Source organism: Trichomycterus rosablanca, chromosome 7 (assembly GCF_030014385.1).
Source record: "Trichomycterus rosablanca isolate fTriRos1 chromosome 7, fTriRos1.hap1, whole genome shotgun sequence".
NCBI classification, from domain to species: Eukaryota; Metazoa; Chordata; class Actinopteri; order Siluriformes; family Trichomycteridae; genus Trichomycterus; species Trichomycterus rosablanca.
The window spans coordinates 20,163,871-20,186,195 of record NC_085994.1 but is presented as its reverse complement, the minus strand read 5'-3'; the positions used below and the strand labels follow the sequence as shown (position 1 = coordinate 20,186,195).

Genomic DNA, 22,325 nt, shown 5'->3' with positions numbered 1-22,325 from the left:
CTGCTTAACAGTGCTAGTCTAGAATCTGATCCAGACTCAGGAGAGAAAAAAGACCACCAGGTGGCCTAGAGAAAGATGTCAGCCATAGAAACCAGACAGAACTAAAATCAGCAAAAAGAGGCAACGTTGGATATTCAGTCTGTAGATGCAGGCCAGACTATAAGAGTTAGTCCGTAAGGAAATATAAACACAACAAACGACAGTCTACTGGGGATGCACAATAACGGCTAAAAACAGAAAAATCCAAATGAGTTTGGTAGATATAACCACCCAATGCTATAAAAATACACAATTTAACACCCCAGACACCCCATGCCATTCCATGTATGTGTACGTACAGGCATGTGTATGCACACACGTACACATACAGTGGGGCCAAAAAGTATTTAGTCAGCCACTGATTGTGCAGGTTCTCCTACTTAGAAAGATGAGAGAGGTCTGTAATTTTCATCATAGGTGCACTTCAACTATGAGAGACAAAATGAGAAAAAAAATCCAGGAAATCACATTGTAGTATTTTTTAAGAATTTATTTGTAAATTATGGTGGAAAATAAGTATTTGGTCAATAACAAAAGTTCAACTCAATACTTTGTAACATAACCTTTGTTGGCAATGACAGAGGTCAAACGTTTCCTGTAAGTCTTCACCAGGTTTGCACACACTGTAGCTGGTATTTTGGCCCATTCCTCCATGCAGATCTCCTCTAGAGCAGTGATGTTTTGGGGTTGAGGTCTGGAGACTGGCTAGGCCACTCCAGGACCTTGAAATGCTTTTTATGGAGCCACTCCTTCGTTGCCATACTGGAAGACCCAGCCACGTTCCATCTTCAATGCTCTCACTGATGGAAGGAGGTTTTGGCTTAAAATCTCACGATACATGGCCCCGTTCATTCTTCCCTTAACACGGATCAGTCGTCCTGTCCCCTTTGCAGAAAAACAGCCCCAAAGCATGATGTTTCCACCCCCATGCTTCACAGTAGGTATGGTGTGCAACTCAGCATTCTTCTTCCTCCAAACACGACGAGTCATCCATATGCTCTCTGGCAAACTTCAGACGGGCCTGGACATGTACTGGCTTAAGCAGGGGGACACGCCTGGCACTGCAGGATTTGAGTCCCTCTCGGTGTAGTGTGTTACTGATGGTAGCCTTTGTTACTTTGGTCCCAGCTCTCTGCAGGTCATTCATCAGGTCCCTCCGTGTAGTTCTGGGATTTTTGCTCACCGTTCTCATGATCATTTTGACCCCACGGGATGAGATCTTGCGTGGGGCCCCAGATCGACGGAGATTATCAATGGTCTTGTATGTCTTCCATTTTCTTACAATTGCTCCCACAGTTGATTTATTCACACCAACCTGCTTGCCTATTGTAGATTCACTCTTCCCAGCCTGGTGCAGGTCTACAATTTTCTTCCTGGTGTCCTTCGACAGCTCTTTGGTCTTGGCCATGGTTGAGTTTGGAGTCTGACTGTTTGAGGCTGTGGACAGGTGTCTTTTATACAGATAACGAGGTCAAACAGGTGCCATTAATACAGGTAACGAGTGGAGGACAGAAGAGCTTCTTAAAGAAGAAGTTACAGGTCTGTGAGAGCCAGAAAACTTGCTTGTTTGTGGGTGACCAAATACTTATTTTCCACCATAATTTACAAATAAATCCTACAATGTGATTTCCTGGATTTTTTTTTCTCATTTTGTCTCTCATAGTTGAAGTGTACCTATGATGAAAATTACAGACCTCTCTCATCTTTCTAAGTAGAAGAACTTGCACAATCAGTGGCTGACTAAATACTTTTTGGCCCCACTGTATATTGTATGTGAGCCTCTATGACATTTATCTTTGCACTGTGGATTATTTGTATACCGAATATGAAGTCTCCATTTCTATTTCTTGGTCCTTGATGTCTGTGTTAATTTACCATCCCACATTCATGTATCATGCAGGTACTTTCAGCTCTTGTTTGTGTACTTTTTAATCTTTATAATGTGTACCATTATTGTTTATGTATCAAGCTACTGAGACCTTACTGAATCTTTTTTACTGGTTTCCTTCAGGATCAATATAGTAAGTGAGTAAGTATGTATGCATCTACCAATCACTCAACCTATTAACTGTCTGTCTGTCTATCTATATGTCTGTCTATGTGTCTGTCTGTAAAGAATGGGAGCAGGGCAGAAATATGTTCTAGAAGGCAGGGATGGGGCAACTTTGACAGGCTTTACTTACTCATTCCCCACTTAATTACTCAACCATTTACGTACGTGTGCTCACTCATTCATACTCACTCACTAAAGTACAATAAATCACGTTAAGTTTTGTGCGCCTTTACTGAAGGGAATACGATATTCCAGGATCAAGCATCTCCACGATTAGGAAGCAAAAGGAAACAATAAAGAAGTTAAGTGCAGGTTTTTCTTGTATTTTTATATTGATTTTTAACTGTTTTCAATTGTATTTCAGTGTTTTTTTTATTATATGTGTGTTATTTTCAGTGCATGTGTCAAAAACAACCCCATTATTTTACATTAGACTAAAATATATGCAGTTCCATGGGCCAATGGAACACATTAACAGGTTTCCCATACATCTTTATGGAAAAAAATCTTAAAACTCAATGCCTTTAAAACCTCAATGCCTTTTGAGTTTCAAGGTACCACTATAGTTGGAGTTGAATTTATCATTCACATTTGGATGTTAGTATACTGTTCAATCTTCCTTCTTTAGTTTAAAACAATCATACATGTAGCCTAATACATGCAGCCTAATAATCTGCAAATAATCCAACTAACAGCTCAACTGGATTAGAATACATCCATGTATACACCTTATTTGGAATATACTAGTCTGATTAAGGCCACTCGGAAAAAAATCAATCCGATTGAACGAGGTGGGTAATCCTTTAAATAATAGCCAACAGTAATAACTATGTAAACCAGTATAACATCAGCAAAGTGTACGTCATGGCGGAAGCGAAAAACTTTTCTGCCTAAGTGACGAAGTTCATGCTGCAAACTTTAAAACTAGCAAGATGCAAGGCTGTACAGCACCCAATTACGAGCTGTTCAGACAAGTATATGAGCGAATGACGGACAGTGGGTTCACACCAACTACAGAGCAAATTAAAAACAGATGGAAGTTTCTAAAATCAGCATAGTACAAAACTAAGAGCCAGAACGCTTATATAATGAATGTGAAGTGAATGAGTACATTCTGCTATACATTCAAAGCAATTAAAAAAAAAAAAAACTTAGGTAACATACAGCTGCTTTAAACAGGACTCACGTGAGGCTTGTTGTCATGATAATGTGTACAGTAAGTGGTACTCTACACATGCGTGCCATTTTGTTTTGGATTACTTGTAGCGTGCACGTAAATGGAGGTTTTAAATTGAGTGTACAAATAAACAACTCAGTCATGATCTATAATCTGAATATATTTAATTAGATTGGAGAAAATCTTTGCATAGCTAGTGTTAGAATGTTGAAATAGAAACAAAAATGTGCCAAACAAAATTGACATAACAGTATACTCTTTTGCTAAATAGCCACACTGCACTTAAGTATCTATGCAACAAGACTAGAGCTATTAATAATTATTGGTTAGCCAATACTAGTCATTTTAAGTTCATTTCCAAAAGCTAACAGTTGATTTAAACTGAAAACAGAGCTAGCAAGAGTTCAACGTGCTGATTTAAGACTCGCCTTCACCCACCCTCAGTGTGATGCTTCAGATAGGTGTACAAACTCATTCAGAGAAAAAGGGCGGAACTATTAAACAATAAAAGCTGAAACAGATCAGTATGGAGTCTGACTGCATGTTAAACTGCACATGTGGATCTGTGTGTAAAGACAAAAATGATGTGGGTATATTGCATCACATCCCAATATAAAGGTAAAGAAAAAAGCAAAGCATCTTGTAATAACTACAGTAATATTACTAGTTCTTTAGTATACCAACTGAAACTTTATAGAGTCATAAATGAGCAAAATGTTGTTTTGATGTTGGCACTGGTTGGAACTGGTATGATAGTCTGCAAAAGTTGACGATTTTCCAGTGTGCTCCAAGTTAGATACAGGCTACTATTTAAAATCTACATTCTGAATGCTGAACTAGTTCTGCTCACTGTTTGTTTACCGTTATTTTACCATTCTACATTCACTTTTTTTGTTGTTGCTGTTTTTCATTAAATAAGGTATAATGCTTCATTTATAAACTATAATAAACTGTGTTGCATTTTATGCTGTCTAGCAGTTTTTGTTCCAAACTGCATCTCTAAAATATACTTAATCCATTACGTCATAATGGAATCCTTATATTACCCAACAATATTCCACTAGCACTCTGGCCTCTATCTTTTTTTTTTTTGCTAGCTTGGTGAGCTGCGTCTTGATTGTATGGGTGATGAAAGGATGCTTTTAACTTTGTTAAACACTATAAAAAATATTAGCTGCATTAAAAAAATATATTTAGGGCCGCTCAGGTGGCGCAGCGGTAAAAAGAAACGCGCTGCAACCAGGGCTGGATTCTGAGAAGCGTGGTATCGAATCCAGCCTTGCTTTACCGGTTCGAAGCTGAGTGGCTATATGAGCAACGATTGGCCGGTTGCTCATGTGGGGGGTGGGACAAAGAACCGGATGTGGGTCTCTCTCTGTCAGAATGCGATTGCGTTCTCTGCCGGCTGATTGGAGGCGCTTACACAGAGATGGGAGGGGGTGCCCTTAGGGTGCGTCTCTCCGCATGCAACGCTAGGTGGCACCAAACTCGTCAATGTGTGGGTGGCAAAGATGCATCTGGCTGCTGCTCGTGTTTCGGAGGGGATACGGGTTAGCTTCAATCACCTCCGTCAGGGCAGGGTTCGGCATAGACAGAGAGGAAGCACGATGCTAATTGAACAATTGGATGTGCTAAAAGGGGAGAAAAAAGGGTTTAAAAAAAAAAAAAAAAAAAAAAAAAAAAAAAAAATATATATATATATATACACAGGGGTTGGACAAAATAACTGAAACACCTGTCATTTTAGTGTGGGAGGTTTCATGGCTAAATTGGACCAGTCTGGTGGCCAATCTTCATTAATTGCACATTGCACCAGTAAGAGCAGAGTGTGAAGGTTCAATTAGCAGGGTAAGAGCACAGTTTTGCTCAAAATATTGCAATGCACACAACATTATGGGTGACATACCAGAGTTCAAAAGAGGACAAATTGTTGGTGCACGTCTTGCTGGCGCATCTGTGACCAAGACAGCAAGTCTTTGTGATGTATCAAGAGCCACGGTATCCAGGGTAATGTCAGCATACCACCAAGAAGGACAAACCACATCCAACAGGATTAACTGTGGACGCAAGAGGAAGCTGTCTGAAAGGGATGTTCGGGTGCTAACCCGGATTGTATCCAAAAAACATAAAACCACGGCTGCCCAAATCACGGCAGAATTAAATGTGCACCTCAACTCTCCTGTTTCCACCAGAACTGTCCGTCGGGAGCTCCACAGGGTCAATATACACGGCCGGGCTGCTATAGCCAAACCTTTGGTCACTCGTGCCAATGCCAAACGTCGGTTTCAATGGTGCAAGGAGCGCAAATCTTGGGCTGTGGACAATGTGAAACATGTATTGTTCTCTGATGAGTCCACCTTTACTGTTTTCCCCACATCCGGGAGAGTTACGGTGTGGAGAAGCCCCAAAGAAGCGTACCACCCAGACTGTTGCATGCCCAGAGTGAAGCATGGGGGTGGATCAGTGATGGTTTGGGCTGCCATATCATGGCATTCCCTTGGCCCAATACTTGTGCTAGATGGGCGCGTCACTGCCAAGGACTACCGAACCATTCTGGAGGACCATGTGCATCCAATGGCGGTGCCGTGTATCAGGATGACAATGCACCAATACACACAGCAAGACTGGTGAAAGATTGGTTTGATGAACATGAAAGTGAAGTTGAACATCTCCCATGGCCTGCACAGTCACCAGATCTAAATATTATTGAGCCACTTTGGGGTGTTTTGGAGAAGCGAGTCAGGAAACGTTTTCCTCCACCAGCATCACGTAGTGACCTGGCCACTATCCTGCAAGAAGAATGGCTTAAAATCCCTCTGACCACTGTGCAGGACTTGTATATGTCATTTCCAAGATGAATTGACGCTGTATTGGCCGCAAAAGGAGGCCCTACACCATACTAATAAATTATTGTGGTCTAAAACCAGGTGTTTCAGTTATTTTGTCCAACCCCTGTATATATATATTTATATTCTGACTGCCTTGAGATTACATACCAAAAAATAAAACAGGTAAAACAGGTTGTTGCCATTGGATAAAATGATAAAGCTCTTTAAAGTTCTCAAGGACCAAATTAGGTATGATAACATAGGCAAGGAAAAAAAGCCATAAAAGAGTGACACTTTAAACACTGTTGTTGTACTGGTTGGAACTGGTTTGATAGAGCACATTTGGGAAATGTGGTGTAGTGGACCTCCACAAATGTTTACCTTACAAACTAAGACCGAGGTGTCTAAACTATGGCCCGTGGGCCATTTGTGGCCAGTTTTGGTTTGTTTGTTTGTTTAATTCTTAACACCATGTCAGCTGGTATGGCTATTATCATAACTGAATAATTTTAAACATCAAAGTAGAGGGTCGATTTGCTTTCTTTACTTGTGTGTATAGTGGTTAAAGTGTTTGTGTCACTATGAGGGTGTAGAGTTTAATTGTTTTTTAAAAACTTATATGGCGTTTTAAGTGCTAGTGCTTTTAAGAATTTAAGCAGTTTGCGGAGGGGGGGGGGGGGGGCTGAGGTGAAGATTTCCTTGTAGTTGTTTGTACGGTAGAATTTTGTTCTGGTGGTGTTCATCTTTTGGCATGAATAAAGGATGTGTTTGACAGAAGTTCTTGATCCACAAAGGGAGCAAATGAATGGCTGGTTTTCTTTTGGCAGGGAGGTATGGGTGAGTTTGGTGTGGCGCGTAAGGTATATTAGAAATAAAATGAAATTTGGCCCGATATTAAGCAGGTAAAAAAAACTGCTTGAACTTTTTGAACTCTGGGTGTCGCTATAGCATAAAACAAATTTAAAAACGCTCCACATCTTCCTCTCCACAACTCAAAACATTAACGTTACACCTACATCATTGCTCCCAAGTTTTTAGATAAACACGGCGGCACCAAAGAAACGAAAACTAAATAGCAAATGCAGATTTCAGGCGTACTGCAAAACTAATCAGGTAGGTCTAATATATTTTTATTTGTTTTATTACAAAAGAGTCTGAGAATTGTGTTTGCATATTTTTTTTACTATGTCTGTCCCCTAATCAGAAAAGTTTGAACACTCCTGCTCTAAGACTTATCATAATGATGTTAAGAGAAAGCAGCATTTGAAGAGCTGCAGGATGACCAGCAGGAGAAACAATTACACAATAAACAATTAGCAATAAACTTTACTGCTATCATTTACGTTCCTCCATCCCACACAAAATCCCTCTTAAATATTTGCACGAGCATTTTGGCAATTATTCTTCTGATTATGTTTGGAGTTTTTGTGAGTATGATCCCAAGAACACAATATCATGGAGGTTGGGAAAAGCACTCTGCAATGGTAACACAACTTACCAAACGTATGTGCTGCACGTTTAAATATTTAGCAATTCTCCTTAAAGCCCACAAGGCTGAATACCAGGTAGGCTTTGCATTAAAAGCCAAGATGAGTGCTAAGAGTCTCCTGGTGTATAAAATCCCCGATGCTAATCATCCCGTTGTGTGAAGGTCATCAGAACGGTTTCAAAAGCGATAGAAAAAACCTAAATGTTAACTGGATCTAATATCAAACAGGCTTGGTGTCAACGATTATTAGAGAAATCAGATGCCATCTCCCTACTGTCCCCCAACCCACTCGCTCTGACGCACTTTGAAGTAAAAAGAATGTCCGATAGCAAATTACCCAAGAGACGATGGAGAAAGTCTTTGAAGCTGCACTTTGATTGTTCAGTTTTTTTTGTCTTTCTATACATCTCGTCCTCTCACTTACTCATCCATGCTCTATACTTTTCTCTTCCTCCCTCACTTCGTTCTCCTGTGAGGGTGCCACGGCTGAGAGTCCTGCATAAGGAATCAACCGGCCAGGTGGTAAAACCCTGATCCTAGGGCTTAGGGAACGGGGGGGGGGGGGGGGGGGGGGTAATAGAGTGAGACAGAGTTAGAATGCAGTCAATAAGCAGTGCTCAGACTCCTAAATCTGGTGTGGAGTCGACCCAGGTTACCTCCAAGTTACCTAAAGTCTCAAACCTACACCGGGATTAGGAGATCTTCTATAAAAGCCATTCAAAGACTCTGTGCTCACCAGAGACGTGAAGGGCTGTTTCTTTAAAAGCTGCTCTGTGTGAAGAACAGATCTCCTTAAAGACGTCTTTAACGTGCTGGAATACAATGCTAAGTGAATACTAGTCGGAGCACAAATCTTCAGACTACTGTTAATCCAAACCCTGACCTGCAGATTAGCCCACATAAGAGGGAACAACTGTCAATCACTTTGACTTTTATTGGAGATCATTTTTGTGCTGATATTTACTTCAAATATACACACAACATCCCTGGACTTTTGTGTGATGATCAGATGGGGGTTGTGAAAGCAACAACGGTATTACAATGTGGAATTGGAAATGGCTAAAATTTTGGAGAAAATGGTACAACTGGTTTGATAATCTGCAAGTTAAAAGCTAATAGAACAGATGCAAGTTGTTTCTGTTAAGCACACTTAACAGAAAAGCAATCAGAAATGTAAAAAAAGTTGCAGGTTGACCAGAAACCAGCGGGAATAACAATTACACAATGAAAAGTAAGCAATGAACTGCACTGCCATTATCTCCGCTCTTCCATCCCACGCAAAAGTTCTTAAACTTGTCCAGGGGTATTTAAACAATCAGAACAATGGTCAGCAAACCATGTTTGGGGAAAGAAGGGTTCCACATATGATCCCAAGAACTTGATAAAAACCGCAAAACCGCTGCTGTGCTGTTGTGAGCTTGACGCTTCACTTCCATCTTTTAAGATTCACCTGATTGAATTTCGAGCTAGTTTGCTGCTGATATTTTTTTAATTACATCAACTGTTTGATATGATGTGGTAAAAGCGACCCAGACAGTATGAAAAATGCTTAATGTGAAAAATAAAGCGTAATGTGGCTTGTTGTAGTAAAACAATGAGTATGAATTTGTGCATTACAGAGCACTTATAACCAGTAATAACGGAGAGAAGTTTAGTGTTCCTGTGTCATACTTTTAGTACTAGGGATGTAACGATGCACCACAAGACAGTTAAAAATCAATTCACATGTATAACGATTCAAATCGAACGATATTCACTTTAAACAGCAGAGTGCACTGGCGCTATTCACCTCCTCTGGTTGACGTCACTACAGAGTTGTCAGGTTCTAAATTTTCCAGCCAAATTCATTTATGTGAGGATACTTTCTTTATTTGTATTATTCATTTATTTATTTAATGTGGGATTTGTTTTAAAATTTCATTTCAGTTTTGTTTTTACACAAAAAGGGAAATGTGCAGCATTGTTTTGCCTAGTTTGTACCTACCTCAGAAATAAAAGGACATTTATTATTTAGATAAATAAAAGATAAGCACAAATACAATATTTTATTTAATTTTTTTATAATAAAAGGAAACTTTGTCATAATTTGTCTTCAATTTCATTTTGTTTAAAAAATCGTATCATGAACCCACCACTGTGAATCGCATCGCATTGTGGGTAGAGTGTATCGTTACATCCCTATTTAGTACATTAAGCCTTGTTACGCTTTTTTATGTTAAGCTTTTTCGATTTCCCCGAGAAGCTGATTCTCAGCATTTCTCAGAACCCCGAGCTGCATAACCACCACAGTGAAGTAAATCCAGCTAAACACAGAAGTATGTGGATGCTTTTAGAGTGGATTTGATGTTTATTTCACACAACTCGATGTTCGTGTCATGGAACACTTTAGTGATGTTTCACCGCCGAGCGCTGAGCAAAGCGGCTATTTGTGCCGAGGGTCTCGGTGAGAGCAAAGCGCAAAACGCTTCTCACGTGAAAGCACTAAAGAAAGCAACAATGGCAACAAACACAAGGAACGGAGTCACCGTCTATGTCTTCTTATCACCAGTATTTGAGTGATGCTTTTTGCATGAAAACGAACATCTGTAACAACAGCACAAATGCTCGCAGGTAATCTACACGTTTCGCCATCATGTCACTACTCTATACTTTCATTGTGCAACGCCCACTGTTGATGATGCATGTCTGGCTCCCAACAGGTGGAAACGCGGGCCGGTTCTCTAAAAAAACACCAAGGTTCGAAGACACCTGAACAAGTTGACACGCCCATAAATGACATCACGGTTTGCGATGAAAAACCTAGTATTCTGTGGTGGCCGCAGTTTGGAACCTCTTTTTTGGTGGAAACACGCTGAACCAGATCAATATCAAGTTTGCGAACCAGAACAGAGCCTGTTCAGTGAAGTACGAAGGTGGAAGCATCATAATATGAGGCTGCTTTTTTGTTAATAGTAACGAGGCATTACACGTTACCAAAGGAAACATACATGGTGGCTTACACGTGTCAATGATGGTGTGTGCTAGACTAAGCCAGCAAGTGCTTTTAATATCTTTACTACTGCGACAGTATGTAAATAAATGCGATAGCGACAACCCTGTACTGGTGCACACCTTAAGATGTGTTTACAGGAGGGATGTGACTAAATAACACCTGAAACACTTCATCGCTTGGTATCGTCAGTGCCAAAACATCTTTTAAGTGTTGTTAGAAGGAAAAGCAACACTGGCAAAAAGCAAAAAAATGAAACAAGTTGAGTTCATATTCTCTTTAATTAGATATGATGAAATTAAATAAAATATATAATAACAGAAAGTTAACAGCAAAGCATTACATTAAAATATATAAACAATATTGCATCAGTTTAGTTTTTTATGGTTCTGTGAATGGTTTGAAGTTGTAATTAAAAAATGTATGATGTGAATGCTGCAGGGAAAGTAATTCACAACTAATTTCATGTAATTATTGTTTATTAATGTATTTCATTCAGCTTTTCTTCTCACTTCGGACACGTGCTAACTGAGCTTCCCACAGAAATGTGATGAGAGAACAGGGTCAATAAAGATCTCCCGCTTGGGCAACCTCTTTTTTGGTGCACCACTTTAGATACACTGTTTTATATTATTGATATACACCGATCAGCCATTACCTTAAAACCACCTCCTTGTTTCTACACTCACTGTCCATTTTATCAGCTCCACTTTCCATATAGAAGCACTTTGTAGTTCTACAATTACTGACTGTAGTCCATCTGTTTCTCTACATATCTTTTTAGCCTGCTTTCACTCAGGACCCCAACAGGACCACTACAGAGCAGGTATTATTTGGGTGGTGGATCATTCTCAGCACTGCAGTGACACTGACATGGTGGTGGTGTGTTAGTGTGTGTTGTGCTGGTATGAGTGGATAAGACACAGCAGCGCTGCTGGAGTTTTTAAATACCATGTCCACTCACTGTCCACTCTATTAGACACTCCTACCTAGTTGGTCCACCTTGTAGATGTAAAGTCAGAGACGATCGCTCATCTATTGCTGCTGATTGAGTTGGTCATCTTCTAGATCTTCATCAGTGGTCACAGGATGCTGCCCACGGGGTGCTGTTGTCTGGATATTTTTGGTTGGTGGACTATTCTCAGTCCTCAGCAGTGACAGTGAGGTGTTTAAAAACTCCAGCAGCATTGCTGTGTCTGATCCACTCATACCAGCACAACACACACTAACACACCACCACCATGTCAGTGTCACTGCAGCGCTGAGAATCATCCACCACCTAAATAATACCTACTCTGTAGTGGTCCTGGGAGAGTCCTGACCATTGAAGAACAGCATGAAAGGGGGCTAACAAAGCATGCAGAGAAACAGATGGACTACAGTCAGTAATTGTAGAACTACAAAGTGCTTCTATATGGTAAGTGGAGCTGATAAAATGGACAGTGAGTGTAGAAACAAGGATTTAATATTATGGCTGATCGGTGTATGTGTGAATGATATAAAACAACTAATAACTACAATAACTTTGATCAAAGGCTTTTATCATCAGACAAAAAGTGACAAAATTAGGGATAAACAAAGGCCCCAGTCTAATATCCTAGCATATCACTGCAGAGCTACCGACCTGACTGGCCACACACACAAACACAACTTACCACGCTTGAAGGAGGGAAGGTCAGACAGGGGCTTGTCATGCTGTGATACATGATCTTTAGGACTGAGGGGGAAGTCACATGGAGCTTAGTATGGCTCTCCGTACATGACACGGCTCTGTGTGGGAACCCAGCACTGTCAGGTGATAAGAAGCGGCTGCATATCGGACGGGTCCGCCTGCCGGCAGTGAAAGTAATTCACAACTAGTTTCATATAAATTCTCACTCACTTTCTTAATCACTTATCCAGTTAGGCTCGTGGGGAGTGCTGGAGTCTATCCCAGCTTTTCAATGGGCGCAAGGCACACAGTAGCACCCTGGACAGGGCGCCAGTCCATTGCAGGGCAGACACACATGTATACACACACCCATTCACCTATAGGGCAATTCAGTGTCTCCAATTAACCTGACTGCAGGTTTTTAGACTGGGGGAGGACACCGGAGCTCCCGGAGGAAACCCAGGCAGACGACGGGGAGAACATGCAATCTCCGCACAGAAAGGACCCGGACCGCCACGCCTGGGGATCAAACCCAGGATCTTCTTGCTGTGAGGCGACAGTGCTACCCACCGAGCCACTTTCATATAAATTATAGACAGTATTTCAGCTTTTCTTCTCATTTTAGACACATGATGAGCTTCTCACAGGAATGTGATGAGAGAGGGAGCAGGGTCAATAAAGGGTACACTGCTTTATAATATTATGTAATCTCTAGTACTGATCCGGAAGCCAGTGCAGTGTCACATGGAGCTTGGTATGGCTCTCCGTACATGATACGGCTCTGTGTGGGAACCCAGAACTGTCAGGTGATTAAAAGCGGCTGCACATTGGACACGTGTTGGAGGGGTCCGACAGCAGGAAAAGTAATTCTAAAACTAATGTCATATAATTATAGACAGTATTTTTTTTGTTTTAGATTGATTTATGTGCTTTCTTCAGCTTTTCTTCTCACTTTAGACATGTGCTTAGCTTTCTACTGGAATTTACTTCACATTTTCGGCATTTAGCAGACCTTTTATTAAAAACGACTTAGAGTTCTGTGACAGTATACAGTCTAAGCAATTGAGAGTTAAGGGCCTTCCTCAACAGTGGGAACCTGGCAGTGGTGGGGCTTGAACCAGGAACCTTTCAAGTACCAGTCTCTACAACTCTCCAGGAACGTGACATGAGAGAGCAGGCTCAATAAAGATCTCCTTTTTTTTGGTGCACTACTCAGGCATAACTATATGACCACAGTCCTAATATTGCGTCAGTCCCCCCTTTTGCTGCCAAAACAGCCCTGACCTGTCGATGCATGGACTCCACTAGACCCCTGAAGGTGTGCTATGGTATCTGGCACCAAGATGTTAGCAGCAGATCCTTTAACTCCTGTAAGTTGTGAGGTGGGGTCTCCATGGATCGGACTTGTTTGTCCAGCACATCCCACAGATGCTCGATCAGTGTTATTCACTTCATCTGTCAGTGGTCATAATGTTATTCCTGGTCGTTGTATTATTTAAGTTTGTACAGAATGATATAAAGCCGCTAATAAGTACAACAACTAATTAACTAATAAAGCTTTACGTCTAAATTTAAACCTGAGCAAATGAGAGAAAAAACAAAGTTAGGCAAAATCTGTCTGGGATTTAATAATCCAGCAGCATCAATTAGGTGCAAACAGCTGTTTGTTGAAGCTGGTAGAAACTGAACAGTGGTGCCATCAGCCCAACTCCATCAGAGGTTAAACACACACACACACACACACGCAACTCAGTTCTCCAGCTCCCAAAGCAGTGCTCTGTCCTGACAGTCAGTTCACAAGCTTCCAACTCGCTGCCATAATTAACACTGATCAAGGCCGCGCACGGCTTTGATGGCCGCTTCATATTAGTGTCACATCGCCGCGTTCAAACGGGCCAGCACGTCCGGATCGAAAGAGGCGCACGTCCCCGTATTCAAAATGAATGAGCCGTTAACGTTGAAACCGAGCTTTGGAGGGAGAAAGCATGAAGCGTAGACGGGCGTCTTAAATCCTTTTCACACTTTCATAGCTGAAAGAGAGCTCTGGGCACGACTGAATTATTAAACCACCATGCTGAAAGACATGCGTCAATTAAAATAAGCCGGTATTTCACACCGTTACCTAAGCCAGGAGAACCAATGCCCTTACAAAACTCGGCAAAAGGGTCGAGCATGTCAGCCTGACCTTGTGCAAGAAAGAAGAAAAGATGGAGGAGGGCAAACTATAATAAGAATGCTTAAGAAGTCAGAGAGGCCACAGGAGCCTTACAGGGATTTTCAATAGAGCATCAACCCTGAAGGTGTAGCTCAACTCAACCACGTACTATCAAAAAAGCTCCTTCATCTTCTAACATATATTAAGCAATAGCTAAGCATTACATTAAAATATATAAACAATATTGCCTCACTGTAGTTTTTTATGGTTCTTTTGATGATTTGAAGATGTGTTTTAAAAATGTATGATGCGAATGCTGCAGGGCAAGTAATTCAAACTAATTTCATATAATCATTCTTTGTTTTTGTTTGATTTATGTATTTTCTTCAGCATTTCTTCTCACTTTAGACACCCGCTAACTGAGCTTATCACAATAATGTGATATGATCTTTTGCTAGGGCAAATGTTTTGATGCACCACTATACTGTTTTATCTTATTGATATATAAATGAATAAAAAAACCAGCTTTTAACTAAAATAACTTTGCTTACAGGCTTTTACGATCAGAAAAAATGTGCAAAAATAAACCTTTTAACAGAGTAAATAAACAATAGAGCAGGGGTGTCAAACTCATTTTCACCGAGGGCCACATCAGCATTATTGTGGCCCTCAAAGGGCCGATTGTAACGTATCCTGCTGAGATTGCAGTCTGTTGTTTTTCTTGGAGGCTAAATTCTGCATTTATATTGTCCTCCTTTACCACAGACACGGCCTCATAACAGCGTACCGGTTTCTCTTCCTGAAGCACAAACTTGTTTTCATTTTCATTACATTTCCTCTTTATGCTTAATTTTCTTACTTATCTTCTTGTACATTTTGGGATTATGTGTAAATATTTCTTATCATCTACTGGCAGGATGTGTCACTTTGCAGGTCACAAAATCAGCATGCATTTTGAAAGATGCAGTTTGTTTAGGATTTTACAGTGTATTTTAAGACAATTGTTCTGCCCTCACTAAAAGTTTATCCCCCTTGCTCAGCTAGACAGACAGACAGACAGACAGCTCTGTTCAGAATACAGTCGGTTTATTTGCTTCCCAGCTGTGTGATACACTGTGTGCACCAGAATGAAGTACAAACAATAAAAACAATAAAGAACTTAATACAGTAAAAGCACACAGCTGTAGTCAAGTGTTACATCTGGTACAATATGAGAGTTAACCAAACGTAAAATAGCGCTAACGAGTTAGCATTTTGTGTAAAGATACTAATTGCTATAGTAACGGTAACAACTGTATTTAATTACGGTAAATTTGTAACTAAAACGCGGTGATATACTCACTAAACATTTACAAACAACTGAGAATATAAACGCCACTACTTACAGACGATGCTTTGGTAATATATTACAAGATAATCATTTATATTTATTATTATTGTTTACATTACTACCCGCGTTCTTTTGCCGTAAAAGTCACATGGCTTCTCAGTGAAGGTCAAAGTTAGTTGCCATGACTACGATGTCAACAGTTGCACTTAAAGGCGCAGGTGTCCTATTAAATTATAAGCGCGTCTCTGTAACGACTCGAACCATCACAACTATCATACAGTCGTTTAAGCTTTCGCGGGCCACATAAAATGACGTGGCGGGCCGGATCTGGCTCGCGGGCCGTGAGTTTAACACCCCTGCAATAGAGCATCAGCCCTGCGTTCACAAGTGGCACAATGTGCAGGCCTGTCACACTTCCATAATCATATACATTATTTCCAAGCGTTGGCAAACACCAGGTTCATATAGTCACATTTTATGACTTATTTTCATTTAAAAATGTTCTATTCTGCAAACAGTAATTATGTAAATTGTATACAGAGGTTTGTTGCCTATTAAAGATGCTATAACTGCTTATGACTGTATAAATAGGTGTGTTGGCCACTGCCCAGATTTCCCTGTGCGCGAAATTCACGGTGATCAGGATAAAGCGGCTACTAAACGTAATAAATAAATAATCTAATATACAGTACACTGACTGGCTGCTTTTTTGGAACACCTGTACACCTGCTGATTCGTGTAATGATGTAATGAGCTAGTTACACAGCAGCAGCGCCTACATACACTCAGACAGACACGGCCCGAGAGCTTCAGTTAATATCAGTTGTTATAGCAGTTGAACTATGGCTTTCCAGAGCACTACTTCCCCTGAAAAAAAAAAAAAAACTTACATATGATTTTTAACCAATAAATGGACAGGTTCTGGAAGTTGTGCCCTCCTAGTGGACATTTGTAAAGGACAGGGGAGGGGGGTGAGAGAAAAGCAGAATAAAGCCCAAACTGCAGGCATTCTGTTAACCATTGTTTACCTTCTAATATACTGATACCTACTGATATATCACGAACACTGGTTACTCAAGATTCATCAGTTCACAAGTTAAATGTCAAACACAGTCATAGACGAGTTTGCATCTGCAGTTCGCCTCTCTTGCTTGTCTTTGGACTGCGGGAGGAAACCTACACAGACACGGGGAGAACATGCAAACTCCACACAGACAAGACTCAGACCGCCCCACCTGGGGATCAAACCCAGGGCCCTTCTTGCTGTGAGGTGACAGTGCTACCCACTGAGCCACTCATGGTGAATATTATTATAATATATTTTAGAACATGATACCACTCCAGGTGTGCTGATCTGAGCGCAATTAAAAAAAAAATTAGTTTACTTTAACGGTGGCATGATTATTTGTGCCAGACGGGATGATTTGAATGAACTTTAATAACTACTGCTGATCTGTGATTTACACAAAACCATTCAGTGAGCGGCAGTTTTGCAGGCAGAAAAACCTTGTTGAGAAAGGTAATCCGAAAAGGATGGCTAAACTGGTTCAAGCTCAAAGGAACATTAACTAAAAAGAAAAGTGGTAGTGCAGTACAAGAGCATTTTTTAATCTCAGCCATGGTGCATCTGGTGTTATGCTGTTCTGGTGACATGTTGGCCCAACACCTTTTAATCAATCACAGAACCATACTAAACCAGATTTGAGAAGTGGTTCGGGTGTTACCTTTCTGTCTTCTGAGTACACAATCTCGTGGTATCCTCTGACGATGGTGCGGTCAATGAACAGACTTCTCATCACCACGATGGCTTTAAGGACCTTTCCCAGTGTCACCTGCACACCAAAACACAAAAAGCAGAGTGTAGATGAGTATCTTTGCAATTTAGCAGAATATACTCTAGATAGGGACCTTAATGTAAGAAGCATGATGTACACTATAAGTGCAAATGTTTGTAGACACACTTTCTAATGATTAACTTAGGTGTTTCAACCACACCCATTGCTAATTCAATTACTAAATTCAATTACATGCTTCTAACATTATAGAAGCTGTTTGGAGAAGACACTTACCTCTTTCAGCATAGCTATGCCCATGGGCATGAAGTAAGGCCCATAAAGAAATAGTTTAATTAGTTACTCCAGCGGCCTGCAGAAAACCCTAACCAAGCGTTGCCTGGTTTCCTCTTGATGTGATGCTTGGTATTCAGGCCAAAAAGTTCAATTTTGGTTTCATCAGACCAGAGAATTTTGTTTCTCATGGTTTCAGAGTCCAACTCCAAGCGGGCTGTCATGTGCCTTTTACTAAGGAGTGGCTTCCGTCTGGCCACTCTACCATAAAGGCGTGATTTGTGGAGTGCTGCCTGGATGTTTGATCTTCTGATCTACGCTGGAGCTCTGTCAGAGTGACCCTCGGGTTCCTGCTCATCTCTCTGGCCAAGGCCCGTCTTCCCCGATGGCTCAGTTTGGCCGGGCGGCAAGCTCTAGGAAGATTTTTGGTGGTTCCAAACTTCTTCCATTTACGAATGATGGTGGCCACTGTGCTCTTTGGGACTTGTAAAGCTGCAGCAATTTTCTGTACCCCTCTCCAGATGGGTATGCCTATGCCTTGACACAATCCTGTTTCTGAAGTCTGCAGATAATTCCTTTGACCCTGTGGCTTGGAGTTTGCTCAGATATGCACTGTCAGCTGTGGGACCTTATATAGGCAGGTGTTGGCAATCTCCAATCATGTCCAATCAATTGAATTTACCACAGGTGGACTCAAATTAAATTGTAAAAACATCTCAAGCAGTATCAGTGAAAACAAAATGCACCTCAGCTCACTTTTGGGTTTCATATCAAAGGGTACATATGATATTTAACATTTTGATTTTTAATAAATTAGCACAAATGTCTAAAAACCTTTCACTTTGTCACTGTGGGCTATTTTGTGTAGAATTTTGTGACATTATAGAATGAGTCTGTAATGTAATAAAACATGGAGAAGGTGAAAGGGGTGTGCAGACTCTCTGGCTTGACTGCACACCTGGAGTCTATTCTATTGATATTAGGGCTGTCACACGATTAAAAATTTTAATCGAGATTAAAGAACAAAATTAATCGTGATTAATATCGATTACAATTTTTAATCGTGTGACAGCCCTAATATGTATGTATTCATCTCAATTAATCGCAAACTAATAATTAAGCAAAATTTGAACAGTTATGCACATTGTTATTGCAAGAACGTGTTTACCAATAAAACATTCATAAAATATGATAAAATTATTAAATCTAAATTCGTTGTAGAAAGCACATTATCTGACAAAAGTGAGGATCTTTTCCTGTTCATGACCCTGACACTGAAAACAGGTGCACCAACCATAATGTTTTGATCTAATATAAGGCATCAATAAAGCATCAAAACACAGATATGATTATTTCATAGATCTATTAAGAAAACCCTTTAATACTTTGTTTGTGAAGAAAGAATACTGGGAAATACTGTTCTAAATTACCATTTAAACACCTATAAATACCTGAAACAGTCAAGTTAGCAGACATTATCTATAAGTAATTGACTGTAGCTATATAAAAAAAGTGTTAATTAAAACAGTCCATGTAAACGCTTAGTCCATATAAATATCAGATACGAATGTGTTTTTAGAAAACTACAAACATCACAAATATAAATCATGTTTATAACCATGTGATAGAATAACCTGAATAAACTGTAGAGATGAAACATCACACAGAGTTTCACTTTTTACCGGAGGGGGAGGAGGCGGAGCTACTCGATACAGAGATCGCGTGATTGTATTCATCTTTTCATCAACACGTAAAAAAAGTGAAAACCGCTACAAGTAGTTTATCATCGGACAGTTCATGCGCTTTACATCCTAATTCATCTGAAATACAGTTAATTACCACAGAGACACACATGTATGTGGCCAAGGACAGATTAAGGATAGTCTGGGCCCCTGGGCAAAGAGTTGCCCAAGGGCCCTCTAATGGTATGCCCTGCTCTTCTCTAAGGCCCCCTGGTAGGGGCTCTCATAACCAGGGCCCTCTAAAAATATGCCCCCCTCTTTCCTAGGACCCCTAATAGCCAGAAGTCGAAGTCAGAGCAGTGCCACAACGCCTCATCCATTTTCATAAGGGGCCCAAAAGCATGGCTAGGGCCCCCAAAAGCATGGCTAGGGCCCCCAAGAGGCCCTGGGGTCAAAGTCCCTAATAGTCAGAGGATCCTTAAAATGGAGGGCCCTCGGAAATAAAAATATGTTGTATCATAAATGTTGATAGGCATCGCAAAATGTTTTGGGCCAGGGCCCCCTGACCTCAAGGGCCCCTGGGCGCTGGCCCCACTGGCCCGGTCAGTAATCCAGCCATGTATGTGGCACAAACAGCCAAATAAAAATAGTTACCGTAGATTAAAAATTGTAATCTTGATAAATTTTTTTAATTGCGATTACAATTTTAACGCGTTAATCGCGTTAATTAACGCGATTAACGACAGCCCTAATTGATATAAATTTAGACAGCCAGGGTCTAGAATTAAGCTGGATCAGACGGAAACCTCAAGACATTTAAATCTAGATGTGTGTATCCCAAGACAGACAGAATCTTCACCCCTCTGCTTTATTCCACACACACCAAGTCATTTAACAAAACAGTGCTGTTTATTGAGAGAGCACTTTCTGAATTATTAACAAAGCTCTCTCAATACCACCATTCACCAGTGTCACCAGTATATTCAAGCAAGACGGGAGTCTGACCCTACCACTTACTGAGAGAAAAAGAGAAATAGAAGCACTGTGAGGAGGACTGGAGAGGATCAGAGGATCTCTATGAACAGTTTTAAAAAAAAGGCGCACAATACAGAGCACAATGAGGACCAGCAGGATAAAGTTCAGCCTGTATAACCTGGCTAAAGATAGGTGCCACCATCCAGGCCTTCATCAACATCCTTACAGAGGGAAGAAAAAGCAGTAAAGGATGAGTACTTTCTTTTGTAGTGCTGTCCCTCCCAATTTAGTCACTTCTTTGTCACTTGCACCACCCCGTGCTGAGAAAAGCCACAGACTAGCACCCTGGCCCCTTATTTTACAACATCCAGTGCTGGATTCTCACCGACAACGATACCTAATATCATAAAGGTCACGATATACTCTATACCAGTCCTCACCACTCATTGGAGAGTAGCCCCATGCAGTTTTCACTATAATATACAGTGGTACCTTGTAACTCGACGTCCCCTAAACTCGAAATCTTTGAAACTCTACCTTAACCTCAATGGTGTGTGACTCAACGTCATCAAAGTGCGAATATGAGACAAATCTGCATTTGTGTGGAATAACCGTCAAATTCTTTCTAAAAGCGTCCACATGTATCTGTGTTTAGCTGGATTTTCCTCCTGTTTCACTTTTAAACTTGTGTTATAGCTCAGGGTTCTGAGAAATAGTGATAATCAGCTTTTCGGTAAGAGTCTAAAACGCTTAATGTGACTTATTGTATTAAAAGCCGTAGCCTATTGGTTAAGGTACTGGACTAGTAATCAGAAGGTCACTGGTTCAAGCCCCACAACTGCCAGGTTGCTGCTGTTGGGCCCCTGAGCAAGGCCCTTAACCCTCAATTGCTCAGACTGTATACTGTAGCTATAATGTAAGTCGCTTTCGATAAAGGCGTCTGCTAAATGCCAAAAATGTAAATGTAAAAGAACGACATAGAAACACAAAACTTCTCTTAATTAATATTGGTAATAAGTCCTCTCCACTAATGAAATTTCTCGCTCGTTGGTTTAGTACAATAAGTCACCTTAAGCTTTGTGCAGCGCCACATTCCATAGGAAATAATGGCACAGCCAGAGCAAAAGCTATTTTGCCGCTTCTCATGTGAATGCGCCTTTACTGAACGGAATACAGTATTCCAAGATGAAGAATCTCCACGATTAAGAAGCATTGTATGTTAATTGTATTTTAGTGTTAATTGTATTTGAGTGTTTTTATATTATATTTGTGTTATTTTCAGTGCATAAGTGTCAAAAACAACCTCAATATTTTACATAAGCCTACAATACATGCAATTCAACAGGACCATGAAACGCATTAATAGGTTTCCCGTACATCATTATGGGGAAAAATACCTTGAAACTCAACGCCTTTTAAACTCGACACCACTCCCAGAACCAATTGATGTTGAGTTTCAAGGTACCACTGTACTACCAATTGCATCTGTTGAACACCCAGTCAGGTCAGTTAGCTCCACTGAGCTTCTAACAAGAGAGATTGAGCTATCGGCAGTGGCAAGCTAGGGTTTTAGATGGCTGTGCCACCCAAGTTCCCTACAAATTTGTATTTTTTTTATAGCTTTTTTACTAGTCAATCCAAGAGAAGTGTAATTTGCCAATTTTGGTAGCTGAGGTACTTGAATTCTGCAGCAAATAACAACAGACATGATTCTAAAACTTATTTCTATCCTGTGTCTTACTTAAACTGCAGAAGTATTAAGATATTTGTCCGTTACAACCTTTAGGGCTGCTTTATGCTACAGTTTGTACAGGTGTAGGATACTACATAGACCTCCAAATAATTCTCTGAATCAGAAGTGTCTGTAATCCCATTTGACCTCTGCATTGAC

At 40.5% G+C, this 22,325-nt stretch overlaps 1 protein-coding gene across 2 annotated transcripts in view; it reads right to left on the bottom strand.

The window, feature by feature from the left end:
- Window positions 1-22,325, bottom strand: part of med27 (mediator complex subunit 27) — a 128,638-nt gene that overhangs the window by 12,642 nt on the left and 93,671 nt on the right. For both annotated transcript variants that reach the window (XM_062998486.1, XM_062998487.1), the window contains exon 5: window positions 17,436-17,543. In XM_062998486.1, coding sequence (XP_062854556.1) covers window positions 17,436-17,543 — 108 coding nt within the window. The remainder of the gene's footprint in view (window positions 1-17,435; window positions 17,544-22,325) is intronic.